The sequence below is a fragment of the Barbus barbus genome, assembly GCF_936440315.1.
Source record: "Barbus barbus genome assembly, chromosome: 1".
In the NCBI taxonomy this organism is placed as follows: Eukaryota; Metazoa; Chordata; class Actinopteri; order Cypriniformes; family Cyprinidae; genus Barbus; species Barbus barbus.
In genome coordinates, this window is record NC_136729.1 from 7431421 (window position 1) to 7454655 (window position 23235).

General features: G+C 36.2%; 3 protein-coding genes across 3 annotated transcripts in view; 1 reads left to right on the plus strand and 2 right to left on the minus strand.

The window, feature by feature from the left end:
* The window catches only part of LOC306857691 (pro-interleukin-16-like), a 38579-nt gene extending 28780 nt beyond the window's left edge, over positions 1 to 9799 (plus strand). Inside the window, exons 16-22 of the mRNA XM_079397749.1 lie at positions 444 to 540; positions 935 to 2165; positions 4275 to 4461; positions 5904 to 6005; positions 7090 to 7339; positions 7878 to 8006; positions 8679 to 9799. Of these exons, the coding sequence (XP_079253875.1) occupies positions 444 to 540; positions 935 to 2165; positions 4275 to 4461; positions 5904 to 6005; positions 7090 to 7339; positions 7878 to 8006; positions 8679 to 8839 (2157 nt within the window). The 3' untranslated portion in view covers positions 8840 to 9799. The remainder of the gene's footprint in view (positions 1 to 443; positions 541 to 934; positions 2166 to 4274; positions 4462 to 5903; positions 6006 to 7089; positions 7340 to 7877; positions 8007 to 8678) is intronic.
* A 4426-nt stretch (positions 9800 to 14225) lies between these two features.
* Positions 14226 to 16966, minus strand: LOC306857933 (stAR-related lipid transfer protein 5-like; the record flags this gene model as incomplete). The annotated part of the gene is made up of 6 exons (XM_079398215.1): positions 14226 to 14370; positions 14519 to 14612; positions 14734 to 14851; positions 15391 to 15523; positions 16746 to 16795; positions 16877 to 16966. 6 exons carry the CDS (start codon positions 16964 to 16966, stop codon positions 14226 to 14228), a joined length of 630 nt encoding a protein of 209 aa, XP_079254341.1.
* A 3652-nt stretch (positions 16967 to 20618) lies between these two features.
* LOC306878324 (transmembrane channel-like protein 3) overlaps positions 20619 to 23235 on the minus strand; it is a gene marked incomplete at both ends in the record, with an annotated part of 32843 nt that continues 30226 nt past the window's right edge. Inside the window, one exon of the mRNA XM_079430600.1 lies at positions 20619 to 21477. Within this exon, the coding sequence (XP_079286726.1) occupies positions 20619 to 21477 (859 nt within the window). The remainder of the gene's footprint in view (positions 21478 to 23235) is intronic.

Here is a 23235-nt window from a genome sequence, read left to right on the forward strand (position 1 = left end):
TAGGCATTTATTTTACAGTGACTATAATTATTTAAAATCCTTACACAATCTTTTATTGTCTCTCCACATTCATCTAGTATTTCTGCAGTCTATACAGGGCTTTGAGAAAGATCTCAAGGCTTCTGTTTAAGAATGTACGTAGAAATTCATGCTACCTCTTTCTGGACGTGTTCATGTCAGTGTTTGATGACAATTGTTTTAAATGAATCTGTGTGCACTTTATATGAACATTTATTTGCACAATAGTGCATCTTTTTGTCATATAATTCAGGTATTGAAATGCTTGAGTGTTTGGCATGAGGCATGGCTCTAGTGTGTGTATATGCCTGTGTTTCTGTGTGCAACAGTGATGCATGACGAAATGATGCCGAATGCATTTCTACACCTTTTCGATTTTTTTGTAAGACTCAAACTCAGCCAACCATTTCCTGTTTTTGTGACAGGAAGTGGTTGAACGTGCAGAAGTCGGAACTAAAGCATCTGCCTGTATCTCTGAGCATAAAAGTGACTCAACACACAGAGGGGACAGACAGCACAGAGGTACGTTAATCTGAAATACACCTACTACTGGATAATATTATTACATGACAAAAAGAGAAACATATGTCATGTAGGTTTGATCAAACTTTGATTTAGATATTTACTTTATACTATTCTGAGCAAGATCAAAACATGTATGCTGAGACTTTTCATTTCCTGATTCAGCTGATAACAGTAAGTGGCTGTATAGCAAGGTTTTTATAAAAGAAAATCAATGTTTTTTTGGGTTTTTTTTTTTGTAACATTCCTATTATAGATATTCTTTTTTTGAATGAAAATAAAACAATTGTGACAAATATTGGATGTAAGGCAGCATGTGAGTTAGTTCTCACTTTGCACTTCTCTGTTCGGCGGTTTATTAAAAGGAAATTAATAGGACACTGTTATGTTGCAGGTCCAGAGTCCCCATCTAACGTGTGTAGTCCGAGTATTCGGGTCGGTCTGAGACGTCAGGCTCGTTTGGAGGTCAGTACTGATCAATCACTTGACCCCTGGGTAAAGCTGACTGACAGCCCAGAGAACCAGTCTTACTGCTACCAAACCATGAGTGACGAAAATGGAGATAGTGAGGTTAATGGCACGGCCCCTGACACCACAAACACCACCCCAGACTCCAAATCTGAGCAACCTCCCAATGTCAAAAAAGGCCCCCCGGTGGCTCCAAAGTCTGTATGGGCACGGCAGAGCATTAAGAGCATTAAGTCTGGGAAACCGATAACAGAAGCTTTGAAGCATCCGGATAACAGGAGTCATGATACTGGCAGGACCTTTGGGATTAGTCTGAGGGCTGCTTCATCGGGAGCCAATTTGTCAATCAGGCAGAAGATCAGCTCGTTTGAGACTTTCTCAAGTCCCGATGGAGCCGAAAGGCCAAGCAGGCGACTGGCCCCAACTGCATCTCTTCCTCCAGTGGAGAAGACGACTAAAACCTCATCTGCAGACTACAGCAATGCAGGGAGAACTAAAGTTACCACAAGCAACTTACACAATAATGATGACTGCCAGTCTACACCAACAATTTCAGCCACCACCCAGCCTCCAGAAGAAGAAAAGCAAGAACCAGCTTCCATCGGTTCAGATATCATTTCAGAGCTCCATCATTCCCCTGCAGAGGAAGAAAATCAATCAACTTCTCATGATTCAGAGCCCTGTAAACCGATCCCTGTTGAGGAACCTGCTCTTGACTCCACAAAAGAGCTTCCACCTGCTACTGAGACTGAGCAAGAACCCTCACCTTCTGAAGAGGATTTGCCCCCTTCAAGCCACGTCCCGAGGAGATCGAGCAGCTCAAAGGAGGGTCCTATAGAAAAAACTGAAGATGCAGGAACTCATGCGGTGAGTGTGAGGACTCGGAGTCTGCCCCTCAGTTCCTCTTCAGATGCCCCCAACTCAAGCGGCTTGGAAGGGGAGAGCCTGGGGATCATCTTGTCCTTCAGTAACCAAGTGTCCAATGCTTTGATGCGATCAATGCAATCCCTGCCGCAGTCGCCTTGCATTCGGTTTGGGAACCCCTGGAGCGCCCCACCAGGATCCCCTCTTCATGACCCAATAGAGGAAGACTCTCCGGGTGAAAAGCCCCCACCTTCAACAGCACTAGAAAACAACGAAAAGGGTTTCTCTGTAAGGTATGCAACTTATCCAAGCATATTATCTCTGAAAATGATGCAGGACAAATGTGCTGGGAACATGAAAGCGTTTGGGGTATAATTGCACTCTGTGCAGTGTTGTGTTGGCTGATGGGATGGGATAAGATCACTTGCAGGGGCCGGAGCCAACAATGTCAGCTTCTTTTATGTTGAGAACTGGCTGCACGATAAAGGCATTGCAGAGGTTTGAATCATTGGGGAATCTGTTTTAAATTAAACAAGAAGTGGAAATACAGCTCTTTTGTTAGTCACAAACAACAGACCATTTCATGCTAATGTCTTGCAAGCTCTCATACTAGTCCTTATCGCTGTTAGAAAAACAACACTTTCCTGTCATGTGGTGAGATGTGATTAAATTGGCCACAACGTGTGCAAGTGAAACATAAAATTTGCTTGTAGTTCGAAGAAGTCTAAGGCTGGCCACACACTTAAAGATTTTGAGGCTTCTTTGCACCCCCATAGCAATGGGGGCAGGGGATTTTTTGTCCAAAAAATCTTCAATTGTGTGATGTCAATATGACTGTCTGGTCTAATCGTGTAGAGCAGGGGTAGGTAACGTCAGTCCTGGAGTGCCGCTGTCCTGTAGAGTTTAGCTCCAACCCTACTCAAACACACCTGAACAATCAAGGTCTTCAGAATTACTAGGGCTACAGGCAGGTGAGGTTTTTTTCAAGATTGGAGCTCAACTCTGCAGGACATCGACGCTCCAGGACCAACGTTGCCTACCCCTGGTTTAGAGTGTGTGTTTGGAAGATTATAATGTTAAACATCTGTTGGAACTGGCCTTAAAGGGTTAGTTCACCCAAAAATGAAAATTCTGACATTAATTACTCACCCTCATGCCGTTCCAAACCAGTAAGACCTTCGTTTATTTTCAGAACACAAATTCAGATATTTTTGATGAAATCCGAGAGCTTTCTGACCCTCTATAGACAGCTACGCAACTAACACGGTCAAGGCCCAGAAAGGTAGTAAGGATATCGTTAATAAAGTTTGTGACATGAGTGGTTCAACCATAATGCTAAGAAGCTATGAGAATCCTTTTTGTGCGCAAAGAAATAAAAATTAATGACTTTATGCAACAATTTCTTATCTTCCGTGTCAGTCTTCAATGGTTTGTTCAGGAAAATACCACAATGCAGCGTCCATCTCGCTTAGTTCATCATCTGTACATTCTGATTCAAATAAGTAAGGCTGGGCAAAAAATTGCAAGTCATCCTCTGTCAAAATCTTCAGACATGCTTACAAAGTCTGTTTTATATACAGCATGCATCTTCTTCTGCTTGTAAACGAGATGCAGTGCATCTAATTCTACTAAAAGTATTCCCGTAGATTCGTAACATTACGGTTGAACCACTGATGACACATGGACTATTTTAATAATGTCTTTACTACCTTTCTGGGCCTTGAACGTGGTAGTTGTCTTGCTGTCAATGCAGGGTCAGAAAGCTTTCGGATTTCATCAGATATCTTAATTTGTGTTCTGAAGATGAACAGAGGTCTTATAGGTTTAGACCGACGTGAGGGTGAGTAATTAATGACAGAATTTTCATTTTTGGGTAAACTATTCCTTTAAGTTTGTTAAAGGAATCGTTTAATAGTTTAATTCCTTTAATCGGCCTAATGTGTCCCAGGCCTAAGTTGTCCAATCCTGCTCCTGGATGGCCATTGTCCTGTTGAGTTTAGCTTGAGCCATAATTAAACCCACCTGACAGAGCTAATCAAGGTATTTTGATATTTTACTAGAAGCTTTCATGCAGGTGTGTTGTGTCTCCTTATTGAATTATCAGCTCATTTGTAGAGACTCCAAGTCCTGAAATGGGTGTGTCAGATAGCGATGTTCAAAACATGCAGTGTTGAAGGGGCAGGAACAACTGGTCAGGGCAGGGACACCTTCCTACAGACTTCAGTTACAACCCTGCTCCAATGTATATTTTCAATTAATCTTGAACACCTTGGTTAGCTGGTTCAGCTGTGTTTGAATAGGGTTGGAGCCAAACTCTGCAGGATGGTAGTCTTTCAGGAACAGTGATGGCTACCCCTGGTCAAAGGTACTTTCAATCAAGCTAACTTGTATCTGTTCTACAGCTTGGCTAAATTGAGAGAGCGTACCATCGAGAGAGGGGAGGAGTGTGAGAAGGAAGAATGGAAACCTGAACGACCGTTCACTTCAGCCACAGATGTCTGTGCCCAATCCATGCTCTCAGCCCTTCCGCCACAGGAGATTCAGCGGATGATTCAGGAAGTCAAGGATCTGGATGAAGACACGCTAAGGGTGAGTTTAGCTCTGGTTTGATAATCATAGAGCCATTACAACAAAGTACACGCTGTTGGCTATTGTCTGGCATTGATTACTTCCACATCTTGCTCCGCAAACCTGAATATGTATGAGAGGTGTGACAGAAGAACAATCGGTTCTCTATAACGAAACAGCATATTTGAAGGTCAGTGAGCTTTCTTTTATGTTTTGCTATATTCTGAAGCTCACTTGCTAGCAGAGTTGAAAAAAAATATAAAAAGACATGCTTCTCTTGGTCAAGAGTGCAACTTCCTGACCATGGCAGTGTTGCAATGTCCCTCTTAAGTGCATTTTGTTGCACTGTTTTACATTTACGACTGTTCCCTCTGCCCCATTTTCTGTCTGCAGTTAAACAAAGCTGTCCATATTCCTTCAGATTAATGAAGTGATGAGCACTTTGTACATTCCCTTAGACATAACGTGTTTTGTGCTGTAGGAGCAAAATGCAAAAAAACAGGAAGTGTCACTATTTTGCAGAAATGTCTTGAGGCCATGCCAGCTTTTCTGTTGGCTATATAAATAAGGGAACTGTAAAGTAATCCAAAATGAGTGGTTTGCTGTATTTAGCTGTATTTGTAGTTAGCAGAGCTGCATTATGGACTCAATGAATCAAATGATCTTTTTGATTTTTTCTATTGTTTATTATAAATGGTCCTGTGGTGTGACTATATATATTTAAATGTAACAATCTTCTATGCAGTCTCTCAGTCATTTTAGAGGGAGTTTGAGCATGTCATGCCAGAGGATTGTTTAAATTGGGCAGACATTTTATAGCTTTAAATCTAACATCTAGTATAAGGCCTTTAAGTCCCTCAATATAATTTGTATTTATAAATAAATTCAAAACAGGAATGGAAAGAAATGTTAAAACCAAATAAAATTTAGTTTAATGATCAAATTACTTTGGTAATTCTTACAAATATTATAGCAATTTCTTGCTATAAAATACGTCCCGAGACAAATTCAGTATGTGCCTTAAAATCAGGCTTTGTACTTGAGGACAATCCTGTTACAAATTTATATTTACAACCAAGTAATCTATAAATCATATTTAGACAGGCGCCATCTTTTTAGACAGTGTCAGATGCTTATTTGATTTGGACAAAATAGTTATTAACGAGATTCTTAAGTGCTATTTAACATTAGGGAAGGCAATATCTCTATATTTCTCTCAAAACTGCATGATGTAATGGAGTGGGAACAGGATCCAGCCCGCCTGGAAATCATCAATGTGGCAGCTGTTCTTTACAAAGCGATAAACCCGTGTTCACAAATGCAGATTGTTCTTCAGCACGTTCTAGAACAACTGCTTTGCTAAATGCAGTTCTGCTTACAGTACAACCACAGATACAAAAGGGGGTTTGACCCACAAAATACACTATAAACAAGTCTGATTTGGATTTCTTAATGTCCATTAGCAACTGGAAGACATCCATGTTGTGATTCTACATAAAGAAGAAGGAGCTGGCTTGGGTTTCAGCATCGCTGGCGGTATTGATCTGGAGAACAAAGCAACTACAGTGAGTGATGTCTCTATATCTCTATAAACCACACACCATAGCTCATCCACTTCACCTGTCAACAGGAGACACAGCCTCTTCAATTTGGCCATCATTTGCACATGCGTAGATCGGTATTATTTTCTTGCTTCCCTGAAACACAAAATAAGATCTCAGGCAGAATGTCTAAGCTTCAAATCTCATTCATGAGTGTAATAAATAAAAAATGATGCATTTGGACCAGGGTTGACGTCACTGACAATAATCAAATTTAGGTTTCAAATTTGTTTTTCCACATTAAATGTGAAATCTATGGCAGAAGGGATGATTTTTAGTAGACAAACCACTGAAATCTTGGGAAATTAGTGCACAAACAGCTGAAATTTTGGTCTATTTCTTATATAATATGCCACAACAGACTACTTCTGAAGTCCTTTTAAGAGTTTAGCAGCGATTATCATCATGCACTTTTGTTGTATGAAAAATAAATAAATGGACATTAGGATGACATGGACATGAGGATGAGTAAATGCTGACAAATTTTTAATTTCAACACTACCATTGAACACTACGGTTAGATTTTTAATTTTTATTTTTTAAATGGAAAATAATACTTTTACTTGTTCAGGTGACAGTAAACACATTAATAATGTTACAAAAGGTTCTATTTCAAATAAATGCTGTTCTTTTAAACTTTCTATTCATCAAAGAATCCAGAAAAAAGGCATATGAAGACTGGAGTAATGATGCTGAAAATTCAGCTTTGCATCACAGAAATAAATTACATTTTAAAAAATATTCAAACAGAAAGTGTTATCAATTGAAAAAATATTTCACACTATTACTTTTTTTTTTTTTTACTGTATTTTTGATTAAATAAATGCAGCCTTGGTAAACATAAGAGGCTTCTTTAAAAAACAACAACAAAAAAAACAACAACATAATGCTACCCTACACTTTTAGGATCTTATAGAATAGTTACAAACTTCCAGTGGTTCCACTGTAAATGCAAAATGTATACTGTTAATACTAGCAAAATAATTGTATATATTGATTTAATTTACTGTATATGCTTTTATTTATTTACTGTATCATGTACCTTCAGGTTCACAAGGTGTTTCCCAGTGGTCTGGCTGCTCAGGAGGGCACCATAGAAAGAGGAGATGAGGTGCTGTCCATTAACGGTCAAACGCTAAAAAACATCACACACAGCGACGCCACGGCGATTCTCAGGCAAGCCCGCACCATGAAGCAGGCGGTGATAGTGGTGTCCAAAAACAAAGACCCAGAAGGGAAGGAAGGCGCTAACGCTAATGAGTCCAGCTGCAGCAGCGGGGCAGAGAGCACCATCACAGGTGGGCCGCCAACATTACTGACGTCAGCACAGAAATGGCATTAATGTTTAATGTCAATGTTTAAAAGGGCACAAAAGGAATACAGGAATGTTACAAGCGCTATATGTTGTGTAATAAAAATAAAATAAAATAAACTGTATGACTGAAGTCAAATAAAAAGCCCTATTTGAACTGGACTAGTTTTCCATGAGGAGGAGAATTCATGTTTCACAGATGGACTAATTCTATCCAAATCTGACACATCATCTGTTCTTGCACAACTTTAATGGAAATTGCTGAGAAATTTTAGTTTTAGATAACTTGGATGGAATATTAGTTTTTCACAATGCTTCATAACTAAAGCCAAATGTATTGCGCAGCCATTATGGATTTAGTCCTTTAACAGCTGATGCTTCAAGAATCACATTTCAGTGGGTTTTATGATATATCTGGACACACTGTTAATGTCAATCTTATCCAAATAGTGCTTAACACAAATATAAATATGCAAAATATGTTAATTCATTCTATGGTTTTTGTTTCAAAAAATGACTGTTAGGGGAAGATGGAGGTGAAATTGTAACAATCGAGCTGGAGAAGAATGCAGGTGGAGTTGGATTTAGTCTTGAGGGAGGAAAAGGCTCCATTAATGGTGACAGACCACTAACCGTCAACAGAATATTTACAGGTGAGACTACAACTGAACCTTAAATGAATGATTCACCCAAAAATTAACATTTGCTCAAAACGTACTCACCCTCAGGCCATCCAAGATGTAGATGAGCTTATTTCTTTATCAGAACAGATTTGGAGAAATATAGCATTGCATCACTTACTCACCAATGGATCCTCTGCAGTGAATGGGTGCCGTCAGAATGAGAGTCCAAACAGCTGATAAAAACATCACAGTAATCCCCACCACTCAAGTCCATCAATTAACATCTTTTGAAGTGAAAAGCTGCATGTTTAGAACGGTTTAAGAAGTGTTAAAACGTCTTGATGGACTTATTACAAACATGCATTTTTTCACTTCACAAGATTTATCAGCTTTTTGGACTCTCATTCTGACGGCACCCATTCACTGCATAGGATACATTGGTGAGCAAGTGATGTAATGCTAAATTTCCTCTTAAGAGTACTGTGAAAATGTTTTTTTTTTTTTTTTTTTGTAAGTGGGAAATAAAACCGTGATTATTGGAGTTCACTTTACGAGCATATACCATTTGTCTTTCTACCAAAAAAAAATTCACAACTCAATGCTACTTTGCTGTTTCTTGTAATTGTAAAATTCTGAGCATGTGGGCCTGCAAACTAGAATGTAACATGAATCATTCGGTATATACTGTATTTTCTCTGACAGGGAGTGATGCTGAGCAAAAGGGGCTGAAGTCTGGTGATGAGGTACTGCAGATACAGGACTCGTCTCTGCAGGGTCTCACACGCTTTGAGGCCTGGACACTCATTAAAGGCCTTAATGATGGGCCGTTTACACTCGTCATTAAGAGAAAAAAATGCGATTAGAGCTAAACTCTACTCCGAAGCACCCAGAAGAAAATACTGGACTCATCCCAAATTTGAATCAACTTTAAATTATGCAAAAAATCATTTCAAGCCTTGGGGAAAATGCCTCCACTTGCTAAAACATTTTATATTACAAATCAGTGTTTCTTAAAAGCAGGGTTCCCATACGATTTGACCAATTAATTTATTTCAGTTTTATTTTTCTCACCGCAATCAAGACTGTAGTAAAAATCCAATTAAGTGTTTTAGAGTTGAGCAAGAAAAACATTTCCATGACTTTTTCCATGACTGGGTAACCCTGCTGGGATCATTCAGTTGCCTTGATTGCTCCATTTTGACAGTATGACTTTCATCTCCTATATGATGTGCATCACTGCATGATGTGATACTACATGATCAGGAAAGCTTGTTTTTCTGGCCAGTTTTATAGCGCGTCACTGTGCTTGTATAATACTGTTTTACCGTCACAATCAGGGATTCGTAAAAAAAAAAAAAAAAAAAAAAAGATACTTTTCAAGTCTGCCTGTTTTGATGCAATGATTTGCACAAGCCTGTAAATAGTTTTAGATATATTTCTACACCATTTCACCAAAGCAGAATGTAAAGAACATGTCATGAAGCATCTGTGGCATGTGGTTTTCAAGAGATCAGAAATAGAATATTTCAAAAATCTTTTTTGTCAAATGCTCCCCCTAAGAATACATTGCTCTAGTTTTTCATCAAAGCCAGAAATAATAAATATATTAATTTGATATTTTCAAAAATATCTATTATCTAACAGATTACACCTTTGACAGTTAAAAAAACAACTTCTGTGCCTCTAGTATTCTGGTCTTGTTAGTTTTTTTTTCCCCTTAAAAAGAAAGGCCTTAATATATTGTAACAGTGTCAGAACAAATGTTTTACATGTAATTACTTGTTAACGTTTGTAATGTTGAAATAAAGTGAGATACAAATGATAAATATGGTCATCAATCATTTTTAATATCTGAAAACAGAATCTAAAAGGAGAATCATACATGGGTTTTACAAAGTGCAATTTCCTTTGTTTTTGCTTCTTTTAAGTATTAACAAACAGTACACAGATGTCCCACGGTCAATGGCAGGTGGACATATAATAAACTGCATTGAGCAAAAACAGACACATTTGAAGTCAACATGAAATGATAAATGACCTGATTTCAATGCATTTTTTCTAGGTCCATCACTGCATGTTATTAAAAATGATGTACAATGAAAATACACTGGCTTGCTTCGACCGTTACGAATCTCCCATCCAATAATCTGCCTCCATTCTGGTTTTTACCGCCCACTTATCACAATCCAATCAATTCCAGGAAGATCAAATAAAGTACAGACAAATGTTTTATTATAAATACATCAGTTTACAGAAATAAAATGACTTGCGAATGACATTTCATGTTGGCTTCAAGAAAATTACAAATCTGGAATAATCAAAAACGCACTTGACAGAATTGACAAACTGTATACACTGCTTTCGGAATGTAAATCGGTGTGTATTTTTAAAATATACAGAGACCTTTGCACAATACTACTGAAGGCAAGCACACACTCCTTGCAAAACGGATGTAAAATCTAGACTTCCAAAATAATCCTGAAATGCACTAGAGCATACTGCTCATTTACAGTATATAAAAAAAACACATGAGCATGCGTTCACAGAAATTTAACTGATGGCATACAGGCATAAAAATACAAAGTACCTACAGCTCGAGATGCGTGTCAGGAGGACAATCGTGCAGCTAGACACAAACGGGCAAACGGTAATTAAAGAGATAAAAAATAAATAAAAAAAAATCACACAACAAACTGGGTTCTCTCTGAGGTCAGTCATATCATAGACTGATATATTAAACAGTCCCTTTCTCCATGTGCGATTACGACAAGCACAGAAAAAAAGGCCAAAATGGGATTCATTTCTACTATGTCTATGAAAAAAATCATAATTTCCATATTTTTGGATTTTTTTTAAAAGGGTTGGGCAAAACTGTCAATTTAAAAAAGCACTCCCTTTTAATTCATGCATGTGAATTTGAATCGAATTGGCTAGGCCCCACAGGATGCAAAATTGGAATAGAATTTGAAATGAGGTTTGACTCAATTGAAATTCAAATATGTTCAACATTATCAAACAACAGAGGAATTAGTCTAACACAATCATTTAGACTTTGGGGAAAATTAGAGCATTTTGGGAAATTAAAGGGAGAGTTTCCACCAAACCTGTATGAGTCTGAACCATATAGTTGCTGGTAGCCATTGCCTTCCATTGTTTTTTTTTCTCATACTAAGTCAAAAGTCAAAGGCAATCATTTGTTTACCCACATTCTTCTAAATATATTTTGTCTTCAGCAAGAAGACAGAATCTCATACAGATTTGGAACAGCTTAAGGGTGAGTAAATGATGTCAGAATTGTTCGGTAGACAATCCCTTTTCACTTTCTTCCACCATGGTTCATCAAATTATTAACTCATTGAGTTAACTTATTAAGTATATTATATACTATATTTGATATTAATTTTAAATATTTCAGATGATTTCTTTAAATCTCATAAAGTCACTTGTTTAATTCAACTTAAATAAATTCAGTAAATTCTAATTCAAAATTTGCATCCTGTTCTCTACCTCAATTCAAACTCAGGAACTAAACAATTTGGAATTTCCACACAGGATTCCACTCAACTCCCTGTTCTATTAGAATTCCCATTCATCTTAATGGCAGTTGCTGGTCTGGTTGGCACAGGACCCAGTGGATGTGGATACTTGTATACACAAACACAAGGATACTTTTGGTCGGCCATCAGTGGAGAAAAATGCTTTATACTGGTTACATAATCACCAGCAGGGGCCACTGGGGTCATGCTAACCAGCTAAACCTCGAGCCTGCGGGCTATTCTTTTATCATTATATCTAACATCCCTCATCATAATTCTGTCATGATTGTTCTGTCCTTTTTTTAATACAGTACATAAACTCAGTTGTGTTAACCGAGAACAGCAACAAATGCAATTCTTCAAATTTGTCTGAAGATATGTCTGTCAGTAAACTCTGATTTGCCAAAGCCATTTATGCGCTAAAATATCACTATTCAAATATAGAAATACTTATAGGAAGTTTCAGCATAATTAACACCCAGACTTGTGTATAAGAGTCAAGCTTGAGCATCTATCAAGAGCTGTATTACTCAAAAATGTAGTCTCCAATCTAAGACAACTGTCCTCAAATATGCAAGTGTTATTAAAATAAAACTCTGTTCCAAAAATTAGTGAACTGCTTGTTTAGGCCAGACATCAAACACATACTCCTGACACAGAAGCAGCAACCTTAGGTTGCCTTCTAAGATACCTCATTCTAAAGCAGCGTCATGATACATGTTAATGCCAAACTATGTAAATCTTTCATGAGTCGAGTCCCTTATGCTTCATGTGAGGAGCATTATTTGTGTTGCCTATGTAGGGAGCTCCAAACCAGTAACTCTGCAGATGGCAAGGCAGCTCACTACCTTTTAAAATAGAGCTGTAAAGTCCAAAAAAGTTAACAATAGCCTAAATGAATGACAATAATCTAAATATATTATCATGCTACATTATGGGATTACACTGCTGAATTATGGTAAAAAAAAAAAAAAACAACCCTGATGGAATGAAGCAGGAGAGCATGATGCTAGCAACACCAACATCATGTGTTCAATTCCCATGAAACAAACAGACTGATAAAATATCACTTGAACGCACTTTCAGTCACTTAAAATATAAAACAGGGTTTCTGCAGGTTTTTATGAAGATATTTTATGACAATGTAAAGAAAATGTATGAAATAGAGTGAAGGGAACACTAAAGATCAATATGTTCATTGTCTAGGGACAATGGGTTGTATTAGCAACAGTTTGAAACTTCCAACAAAACTCTTTTACTTTTTAATACATTTTACTAAAAAATAGCATATGGCTTAAATACCTCTGCTCCCAATCAAAAATATGGAATAACTTTTATTGTAACTTCCGATCACACTGCAAAAAAAGAGATGTTCTTCCTCAGTTATTTTGTCTTGTTTTGTGGTGCAAGCTTCTAAAAAAAAAATTAAAATCAAGAAGCAAAATGACGTTTCTGAGAAATGTATCCAAATGGAGTTTATGAATAAAACAAGAACAAAAATCTGTTAAAGGGCTAAAAAAAAGACCCCATTTCAGAGGTGTTTAGTTTTTAAGGTGTCCATAATACAGAATAATTACCTAATTAAGTACTTCGTAGTAGCTGTTGTGCTTACATGAAACAATGTATTTACCATGTAACTAAGTTATGGAACAGCCTGTAATTACAGTTCTTAATTATATAGATGTAATGGGCAGTTACTGTTACACACATGTAACAAACCAAGTCTGTTACGCAGCTACTTATGTCACCAAAAGACTGTTACGTGTTGCAGACATTATAAAATGTAATTATAAATGTAAGTACACAGACATAAGCTACTTAAAGTGTATCAAGATTGTACTTAAGTGTATTTCAAGTGTATCTATACTGTACACCTTATTCAGCTGCACCTTAGTTTGATTTATCCCACCAGTACACAGCTTAAATACATGTAATACCTTTCTAATTACATTAAAATTACAGAATATTACACAGGCATAAGCTCCTTAAAATAAAGTGTATCAAGATTGTACTTAAGTGTACAAGTAGCTGTGTAACAGACTCGGCCTGTTACATGTGTGTAACAGTAGCTGCCCATTACATCCACATAATTAAAAACTGTAATTACAGGCTGTTCCATAAATAGATTAAATAAAATGTACTTACCATGTAACTAAGTACAACGGCTACTACTAAGTACTTAACTAGGTAATTACTCTGTATTATGGACACCTTAAAATAAAGTGTTACCCAGACTTCATATATTCATTTTGCATCTCAAGTAAATGTATCTTGATTAAGGATGTTCAGATATTTGATCCGCCAAAATATCAAGACAAAAATACTGAGGAAAATATTCATTTTTTTGCAGTGCATGCAACATTTAATGCCATAACTTCATAAATGTATAAACTTTCTGCACTTGTTTAGAGCCTTTTTAAGACCTTAATTTGTGTAAAAGTGAATTAAGACTAAGATCTGAAGAAACCCTGCAAGAGCTGAATTATCTGAAATAATATGTCAAACAAACTGTTCCAGTACTCTTAACTCTGCATAAATCGGTCTATGTGCAAGTGTGTTTGGACACGTGTAGCTATTGGAAGAAGCAGGAATCAATCTAAAAGTAAATTCACTTTCCACTAAAGCTTGATTAAATGCAATTAAGTGCTTCAAATTATTAAAATATTCACATTTAAGATTAAAGGGGGGTATTATTTATAAAGTGCCATTGGTGCTATTTCAGCGATTTTACGGCTTTGGTCAGGTTGCTGTAAAACTCCACCATACTAGTGGGGAAAAATGAATCGACAACCGAACGAGGAAGCAAACCTCCAAGATCAGTCTGGAAAAAGCTGAACAGATGCGTTTTGCCTGGTTCCCTACAGAGAGGGGGGGAAAAAATAAACATTCTAAGCTATTGATGAACCAATGCATGTAGAAAAAAAAACACCATCTGAAATGTAATTTTTTGCCACCATCTGCTGTCTTATGTTTGAATTACATCAACCAACGATATGAGAAACTCACCCATGAACAGGAACACAAAAACAGCCACACGGATGGTTGAAGCCTCTAACGTAGCGAGGTTGAGGAGGACAGTTTGGATGGCTTACATTGGTAGCTAAAAATCGATAACAATACCATTAACAACATTAAGATGGATATATGGTCTAATGTTTATTTATAATGATCCTATTCAGTATCAGATTCAGATCCAACTAAAGGAGAAAGGCCATGCGTACCATTTGATGAAACTGTGCCATCCTCATAGCGTTTAACGGAAATAACATCAACAAAATCTCGAGGTGATATAATACCCATAGCAGCCGAAGGCGTGATCGTTCGACAGATCGAAACATCCTATGGAATGAAAAAGGAAAGGTATAGAAATCTATAAATCTACTGTTGCATCGCTGCTTTATGTACTAAATCATTGCAATACCATGTGCATCATGAACATCTCAATGTAATTTAAAAATATGAATTATTAATAGTGACGCGAAGGCAAAAATAATTACTGTTTTCAAACAGGTATCCCAGATATTTCTCTCGACTGACATTGATGGGACAAACTCATGCTATTGCTTGAGCAAATGTTGATTTTTGGGCAGGTTTGTAAACTCAACAAACAGATCAATGTGCCATACACCCAGTGTTTACACTTTTCAGGATGTTAGCCAACAAATGGCATACTAATAGCTGACTGTGCACATTAAACCGGGATATAAGAGACCGTTTTAAAATAAGAAGTAGCATCACCGATCTTTGAGAATTTAAATAAGAATCCTGAAATAAAATACTGTTTCTTACACCTAGCTGAAAGAGAAACTGGTCAGGTCATATGATTTAACTCAACAATGATCTCCTTTCACATGGGTGTGTATTTGTGTTATTCTTACCGAAGAAACCTGCTCAAGCAGCTCAAACTTTTTTATATTAGCATCCCATTTTACACGAAGTCCATTGATTTCAGGTTTCAAGCAGTCCCACACTTTCTCTGGACTGCCATTGACAATCCCCTCTCCCTTATACCTGAAAACCCCAAAGAACACACAATCACTGCTCATGCATGAGGGACAAAGCTTAACGTCACTGCTTCTGCCATGATGTTTGCACACGACTTAGACGGTGTTCAAAATGCTAGAAAAAAATAAATATGTAAATATAAATAAATGTAAATAATACAATTAACATTTGTATAAAATATCACTGTACTAGGCCTATATAATGTTTATTAAGCAATATTACAGGGTTCTCACCTTTTCAATTGTACACAACTTTAATTTATATATACATATATTTTTGTTTTTGTTTAAAAAATAAAAATTTGTTCAGTTTCATTAAGTTTTTAGGAACAAGTGCAACTTTTAGTTTGGTTTAATCTATGAAGGGAAGTTTTCTTAAAAGAGGAGTAGCCCAAAATAATAAAATTCTGGTAAACATTGTTTAATATTCTTACAAAAATGTCATTAAAAAGAAAAGAAAATTAAAGTTTTTTTTTTTGTTTTTTTTACCAATGTTTCTATAATAGAAGCAGCATCCATGTATGCCATGAACATAGAAGATATTTCAAAACAATTAATTTTCAGTACATTATACAAAAATCCTCACGTTTGTTAAGGAGGTGGTCAAATGATGTCTTCCGGACTTAATAGTTGAACAATGTTTAATTTCCTACAAATTGAAGTATTCAAAACTGACCCTAAATGAAGACTGAGCTGGTGATTACGCCAATTAGAGCTAAGCATAACTAAAGCAATATATTTCCAAAAGAGAAATGTCCTTTTATTTTTCCTTCCCTGACAGCATGAGTATGGATATGTATCGATCTCAGTCTCACAGGCTGAATAATGTCCAATTTTATGATGATATTTCTCATATAAAAGCTATGTAACAGGAGTTTGGGTTTTTTTTGTTTGTTTTTTTACTTTCAAAATTACAAAATTCAACAGCAAGTTCTTCTCATATTTACACAATTTGTAAATATAAATTGAAACCGTTTTAATTAAAAAAAAATAATAATAATATTAATTAAAAAAGGAAAGGAAAACAAAATTATACAAAATAAAATACAATTATAGAAAAAGGGCATCACAAGCATATTTTCAAATCATTTAGCAGAGACACAGTCCTTTGGGCTTTCCTTTTAAAGACTTCATTTAAAGGCTCTAACTAAAGTATTTATGCAACACCAGAAGTCAGCACATATAACACACCACGGTGACAAATTTGTAATTTACAAATGTATGCTTACACATATCCTGCGAATTCACAAGAGGGTCTCCAACACACCACAACATCATTCTAGAAATAAAACACAATGTTTATTAATAGACCAACAACTGCAAAAGGTGACAGAATGAGACAGTTCTGTTGAATACTTACAGTTTTCTTGCACGTTTTCCATCCGGACTCGTCATTTCTATAGCTCAAGAGACGGTCTTCCACTGATCTGGCCGTGTGAATGTAATCCATGGCGATGGAGAGTGCTTATATAGTTTATTTTATATTACTTTATCGCTCGTCCTCTAATAGCACATGCATTCGAAGCGTTATAGCGCGAGCGACCGGTTGTGATCTGAAAAATAGCGTCGAATTAAACAATTTACCTTCGATTCTTCCGGGATCTTTGTTCAAGTACGTCCAATATCCAGACACTAACAGTGGCTACAGTAAAATATGCCAGTTTGTGGTATAATAGGTCAGATGTTTTCGGTTCATTCATTAGTTACAGAGTGACTGTCATCGTGACTGACCGGCTGCGACAGATAATAATCGATATACAGATCAATGGAGCGATGCATTTAAACATGCGCGATCAAAACTGCTAAAAAAAAGATTATTTAAAAAAATTAAGCCCTCTAACGCCACAAAATCTTCACAATTAAAAAAGAAATCGGTAAAAGGCCACTTCCTTAGTCAGTGGCTCGTCAGAAGAATGTTGCATTCTGGGAATTTGAGTTTTCTGTTTTACATTGACTCGTCCCCATAGTCGTATGTATTAGTTATTAAATAAACAGACGAATTATTTACATATGAGTTAGTTTAATCAAAATATTTTATTAATCTCACATTTAAATGACCATAGGGCAATTTTAAATAATCAAGCTACTTTTGTTTGAACAGATTTTTCATTTTTATCTATAGCATAATAAATAGGCTAATTCAGTAGTATTAACAATGATTTGATTAGTTTTGTGGTATATTATCTCAAAACGTTATATCCTTCGATAAAGTTACAGAAATCAGTAGCTACATCAATCTCATCTAAACTAATTTTTTAAAAATGGCATGGATTTTGTGCTTGAGCTTGATAAGAAATTTTTGCCCTGCCCTTTATAAAAAATGCTTCCTCTTAAGACCCTGCGGCCTCATATGAGGACATTATATTTTAGCGAATTCCTCTGAGACTATACATGCCAGGGCTTTTCAGAGATAATAAATGATTGGAAGTTTCACCGTGGCCACGCCCTCTCCTGGGTCTTCAAAAATGTCTGAAATTAATTTTGTGACACTCTTATAGAAATATGATAATATTTAGAAATTATCATTTAAATCTGTCAAATTTTTAAATTGTGTGTCATGAATCAACATCTCAGGAAAATGTTATGGGGTTTCAAATCAAAATATGACTGTTATTAAACAGGGTGTTGATTTCATGTCCTCATATTAAGCATGTTTATTACGCATTTTGGGAGACATAAATGAATAGGGATTTCAATATTCTATGAAATATATATTATTATTAAAATCTTGTCAATTATTACATTATTACACTTATTTTTCATTACATGTTGCCCCAAAACACATTAACATGCAAATTAGATTTAGTTTATAGACATTGTATATAATGAGAAAACCCGTTTGTGGCCATTTTACACACATTTTGCAGAAAGAATATCAAATCATTCTGTTACAACATAGTTGAGAATTATCTTTATACAAAGTTTGGTAAAAAAAGAAAAAAAAAAGAAACTAAAACTGTAGGCGATTTAAAAAAAAAAAAAAAAAAAATCAATTGTTTTTGCCTATGCATGTTCATTCATGTATTTTTTTTTTTTTTTTTAAATTTGAGCCCCAATGTCCTCTACCGAGGACATAGCATAACTTATGAATGAAATATAATTTTTTAATTATTATTTTTTAAATTATTTTTAATGCTCTGAACAATGTAAAGACATGGAAATAACTTTTTTTCCTAAAACTTTTTTTCTCGGGTCATAAGAGGTTATAGCTTACTTGCAACACAAGCATATTCATAACCCTCCTGGACTCAAATAGTGTTTATTTCAAACACATATTCCTATTTCATGCCAAAGCTTATGGAGAACGAGAAATGACTTAAGTATAAATAAATAAATGAATAAATACATGAAATACATAAATTAAGAAATAAATAATTAATTAAATGCTGAAATAAATAATGAAATGCTGAAATAAATAAATAAATAAATGCAGATATGAATAAATGAATGAATAAATAATTGTCAAAAGTGTCATTTTTTAATTGTGCAGCTTTGTTACCACATTCAGAATTGTAATAATTTGGGATTGGCCATTAACCTGTTAATCTGAATATTGATATTCAAAGTGTTGCGCTAATCATAAGTGCTTAGCGGGAACGCTTACATAACCTTTTCCCCTGTTGCCCATGATCATTTGGATCAATACCACAAAGCCCAAACACACTGAGAGGGAAAAGTGTTTGATGTGGGGTTTTCAATGGTTGACTCTTAGGCCTGGTTTCACAGACAGGGTTTAGACTAAGCCAGGATTAGGCCATAGTTCAATTAGGACATTTAAGTCATTTTTATAAACATGCTTAGAAAAAAGCATTACTGGTGTGCATCTTGAGACAAAACAAAGGCACAGATGTATTTTAAGATCAGTCAGAGCAAGTTTCTTTCAGTTGAAACAGCTCAGATTTATATTTTAGTCAGGGACTAGTCTTAAACCTAGTCTGTGAAACCAGGGTTTAATTTTTTATTTTTGTACACACCTAATCTTGAATTAACATTTTTAGCCTTGAATCAGACAGCACAATCTACAAATATCCAAACATTATAATTTGTTTTTATCAGATTTAATGGAAATCTAGATACAAGCAAAGTATATAGACTAGTTATTTCTTTGTGCTTTACAAGGCAAATCTGCAACTTTTATATGATAAACCTATATGTATTACACCACATCACTGGCTCTGTTTCAAACCCTAGTAAATTGCCATGCTGTCTACTGCTTACATAGGCAGCTAACTTTTAAGGAGGGATCCTAACTACAATGGAAATTCATAAATGACTGATTTGGAACGATTTTGGAATAGATAGCACCTGGCACTCAGAGTTTGTCATTTGCATGTTGCTACACTATACACAAACATATTTTTTTCATTATTTAATGGAATGTGCTATATTTATAATAAACATTTCTCTCACCTCTATCCACCATCTTGGATGGATAAACTGTACGCTGTGTTTCAGATACAGTTAAAGGTGGGAATACTCAAGTTCCCCATTTGCGACGTCAACCATTTCTAGTCATAATGTGCTCCAAACAACTTGGAACTCAGAATGAACACACCTTCACTTAAAATAACCAAAAGAATGTCAATTTAGTTGCCATCAACTTGAAAAGTGTGCTTCTCCTTGAGGTTGGGAGTTAATTGATCTGCTCTAAATAAGTTGGATTATACTTGTGCACTCTTCAAGTGGTTATTTTTAAGCAGAAGTGGGGGGAACTCATAGATATATATATATATATATATATATATATATATATATATATATGATCCCACATTCGATCACTCCGGAGCCACCATCTTGGAACGGTCACTGTCATCACTTGCAGTTAAAAGCAATTATTTTTCCAAGATGCCACAACATTGTGCAGCCTCTAGTTGTAAAAACTGCCATAATTCCTGAAGAAATGGGATAAACTTTCATAAGCGACAATGTGTTGGCTCGTGTTTTTAATATGCATTAACTCAATATTACAGGTTTTTAAACTATAGTAAGTTTTTAATGCGGTGTTAGCTAATGGCTTCATCTGCTTGTATTGTATTAGTGTATTGTAACAGCTTACCAGTGTTTTCGAACAGAGCCATAATCTCAGTTTAACTCTAAACAGGTTAAACTTTGGAGCAGACAAGATCATTAGTACCAGACACATTGAGTTTAACGCGGTTCTTGGATTTCTTTTTGGTCACCTTGGCGCTGGACTTCAGGTACTTCTCTTTGTTGTGAATGACTTGGATGTACTGGTCAGTGCTGCTGTTTTGTTGGTCACTACTGGACGCCAGCGATGCCGAATCCGACTCGGTCAGCGACGGCTCCACTTTATGCTTGGTCTTGGGCTTGACGTATGGTTTGCCGTACCTGTGAGCCGACTCTGGGCCTCGGATGTTTGTTTGAGGGTCATTCACCCAATCGTCTTCTTGATCGTCCTCTTCTTCATTGCCGTGTAAACCCTGCTCCATAGACAACTGACTGTTTATTGTATCGCCAATGTAGAATCTCGCGTTCTGATGGATATCCGACAGCGATCTTGGACGGTTCGACTGTTTGGACGACCCCCTCCTCTTGCTGCTCTTCGGATCTTCCTCCTCCTCTTCCTCGCTGAGGTGTGGCTGGTGGCTTCGGTGAGGAGTACGAGGAATGTAGCATTTCACGCTTCGTGGATAAAGCTCTACGATCTCCGTAGGTTCGTCCGCGAGGTGGTAATGTCTCGGTATGCGTGTATTTGGGCGCATGAGCTTCTTGCGAGCTTCGTGTTCGTTGACGATGACGTAGCGTGTGGTATGTGCCCGGCGGCCCGCGTAGCTCTGAGCTGTGATTACGTCGGGCTCAGTGCGCATAGGCCGGAGGGTCTTCCGAAACAGCGGATCGGAGTGGATGTTCTCGGCATACCGTGCACACAGGTTGTAGGCCATGTTGTGGTAGGACTTGGAGCGGGAGGAACCGCTGGTGCTGCCCGAGCACCCAGAATGTCTGGATATCAGAGAATGCAACATGTGAAATTAATATGTAGCCTATGCTTGCACATATTCACCCTACCTTTTTTAAACTCAAGAAACAGACATTTACCTTTATGATGCAGCTTGTAATTTATGTTAAAGGAATAGTTCAACCAAAACTGCAGTTCTTTTTTTTCATCATTTACCAAGTAATTCCAAAACCTTTATTGTTCTTTCTTTTTTGAAGCAAAAAGGAGATGTTAACCAGAAAAATGGATGGTGATTTATACTGTCAAGGACTAAAAGCACCATAAAAGCAATCTGCCCACATTCTTCTTAAGAGCTCACTTTGTGTTTCACAGAAAAAAGAAAATAATGTAGGGTTGGAATGACATGAGGGTGAGTAAATGATGACTGTTTTCAGTTTTAGTGAATAGTTCCTTTAATTAAGTAGTATGAAGTGCATTGCATTTTATGAAATGAAAGGTAAAGCCAAATGAAGTTTTACTCTCAAAGTGCAAGCACTAATGACCCAATCTGTGATCTGATATGATAGAGCAATATAAATAAGGTACAGATTCAGATAGATATTTAAATGAGCTTTTTTTTAAGTTAAGCTCTTTCAACAGCATATTTACATTTATTCTTTTAGCAAGAACTTTTATCCAAAGCGACCTACAAAGAAAGAACATCACAAGCAATGTCAATGCTTCATGAGACACATAGTGCCAAGTATAATATAAACAAGTAAAACATCAAAGGGTTTAAAAGCAGAAATATAAAGTTTGTATTTTGTTAAAGCACTTAACATTAATTATTCAGAAAGTATTTACTGCAGTTTTTTGTTTGGTCAGTAAAGCAGTCTAAATTATAATTTTTGAGCTGGGACTAATTTGGATGAACTTTGGGTTATGAATTATAGAAATAATTCATCCGCCCTCAAAAAAAAAAAAAAAAAAAAAAAAACACTCTTTCCCTCTATCTTTCTCTCCCTCCCTTACTAGCTTGTACTTTGGATAAAAGCGTCTGCCAAATGACTAAATGTAAATATAATTCCTGCAATGCAATTGCTTTATGCATCCTTATGCATATCAAGCTGAAGTTACACAGTATAACATATTAAATATTTGGATTTATTACTTCAGCATCGGCCAGTGCTTCTGTCACAGTAGTCTTACATTGTCAAAACCTATAATGTTTGAATATAGTGCCTGTGCTTTTGAAACAGTATTTCAAGTAGGGATGTAACGGTATGAAAATTTCTTATCACGATTATAGTGACCAAAATAAAAATGTGCTGGAGATGTTCAAAAATTAAATCGCTTCACCAAGTTTTATATTTAAAAATCAACAAATAAATTAAATAAAATGACTTTTTGTTTGCATAATCACTAAAACAATAACATTGTACTAAAATGTTATTGTTTGAAAAAGTTTGAAAGGCTTTGAAAAAGTTTCATACGTATTTTATCTGCACCATAAATATAACTTATCTGAATTGTTTACATGTGTAGAATCCACATAAGCTTGTTTTTCATCAACCAGTCAAAATTTACAGCAGGGCATGCAAATTTGGTCCGTTTTTGGTCAGACAGAAACTGCACACAGGCTGAATATAAATATAAGTCTCTGTAAATCCACTCTCTGACACTAGGTGGCGCTTATGAAAGCTGAATCACAGCCGTTTCCCGTAAACTACGTGGACAAACAAAGCAGCATTGCGATTAAGAACACTTATTTTGGGTATTACATGGAGCACACTCTTAAAACCTCCCAGCTTTTCCGCCCTATT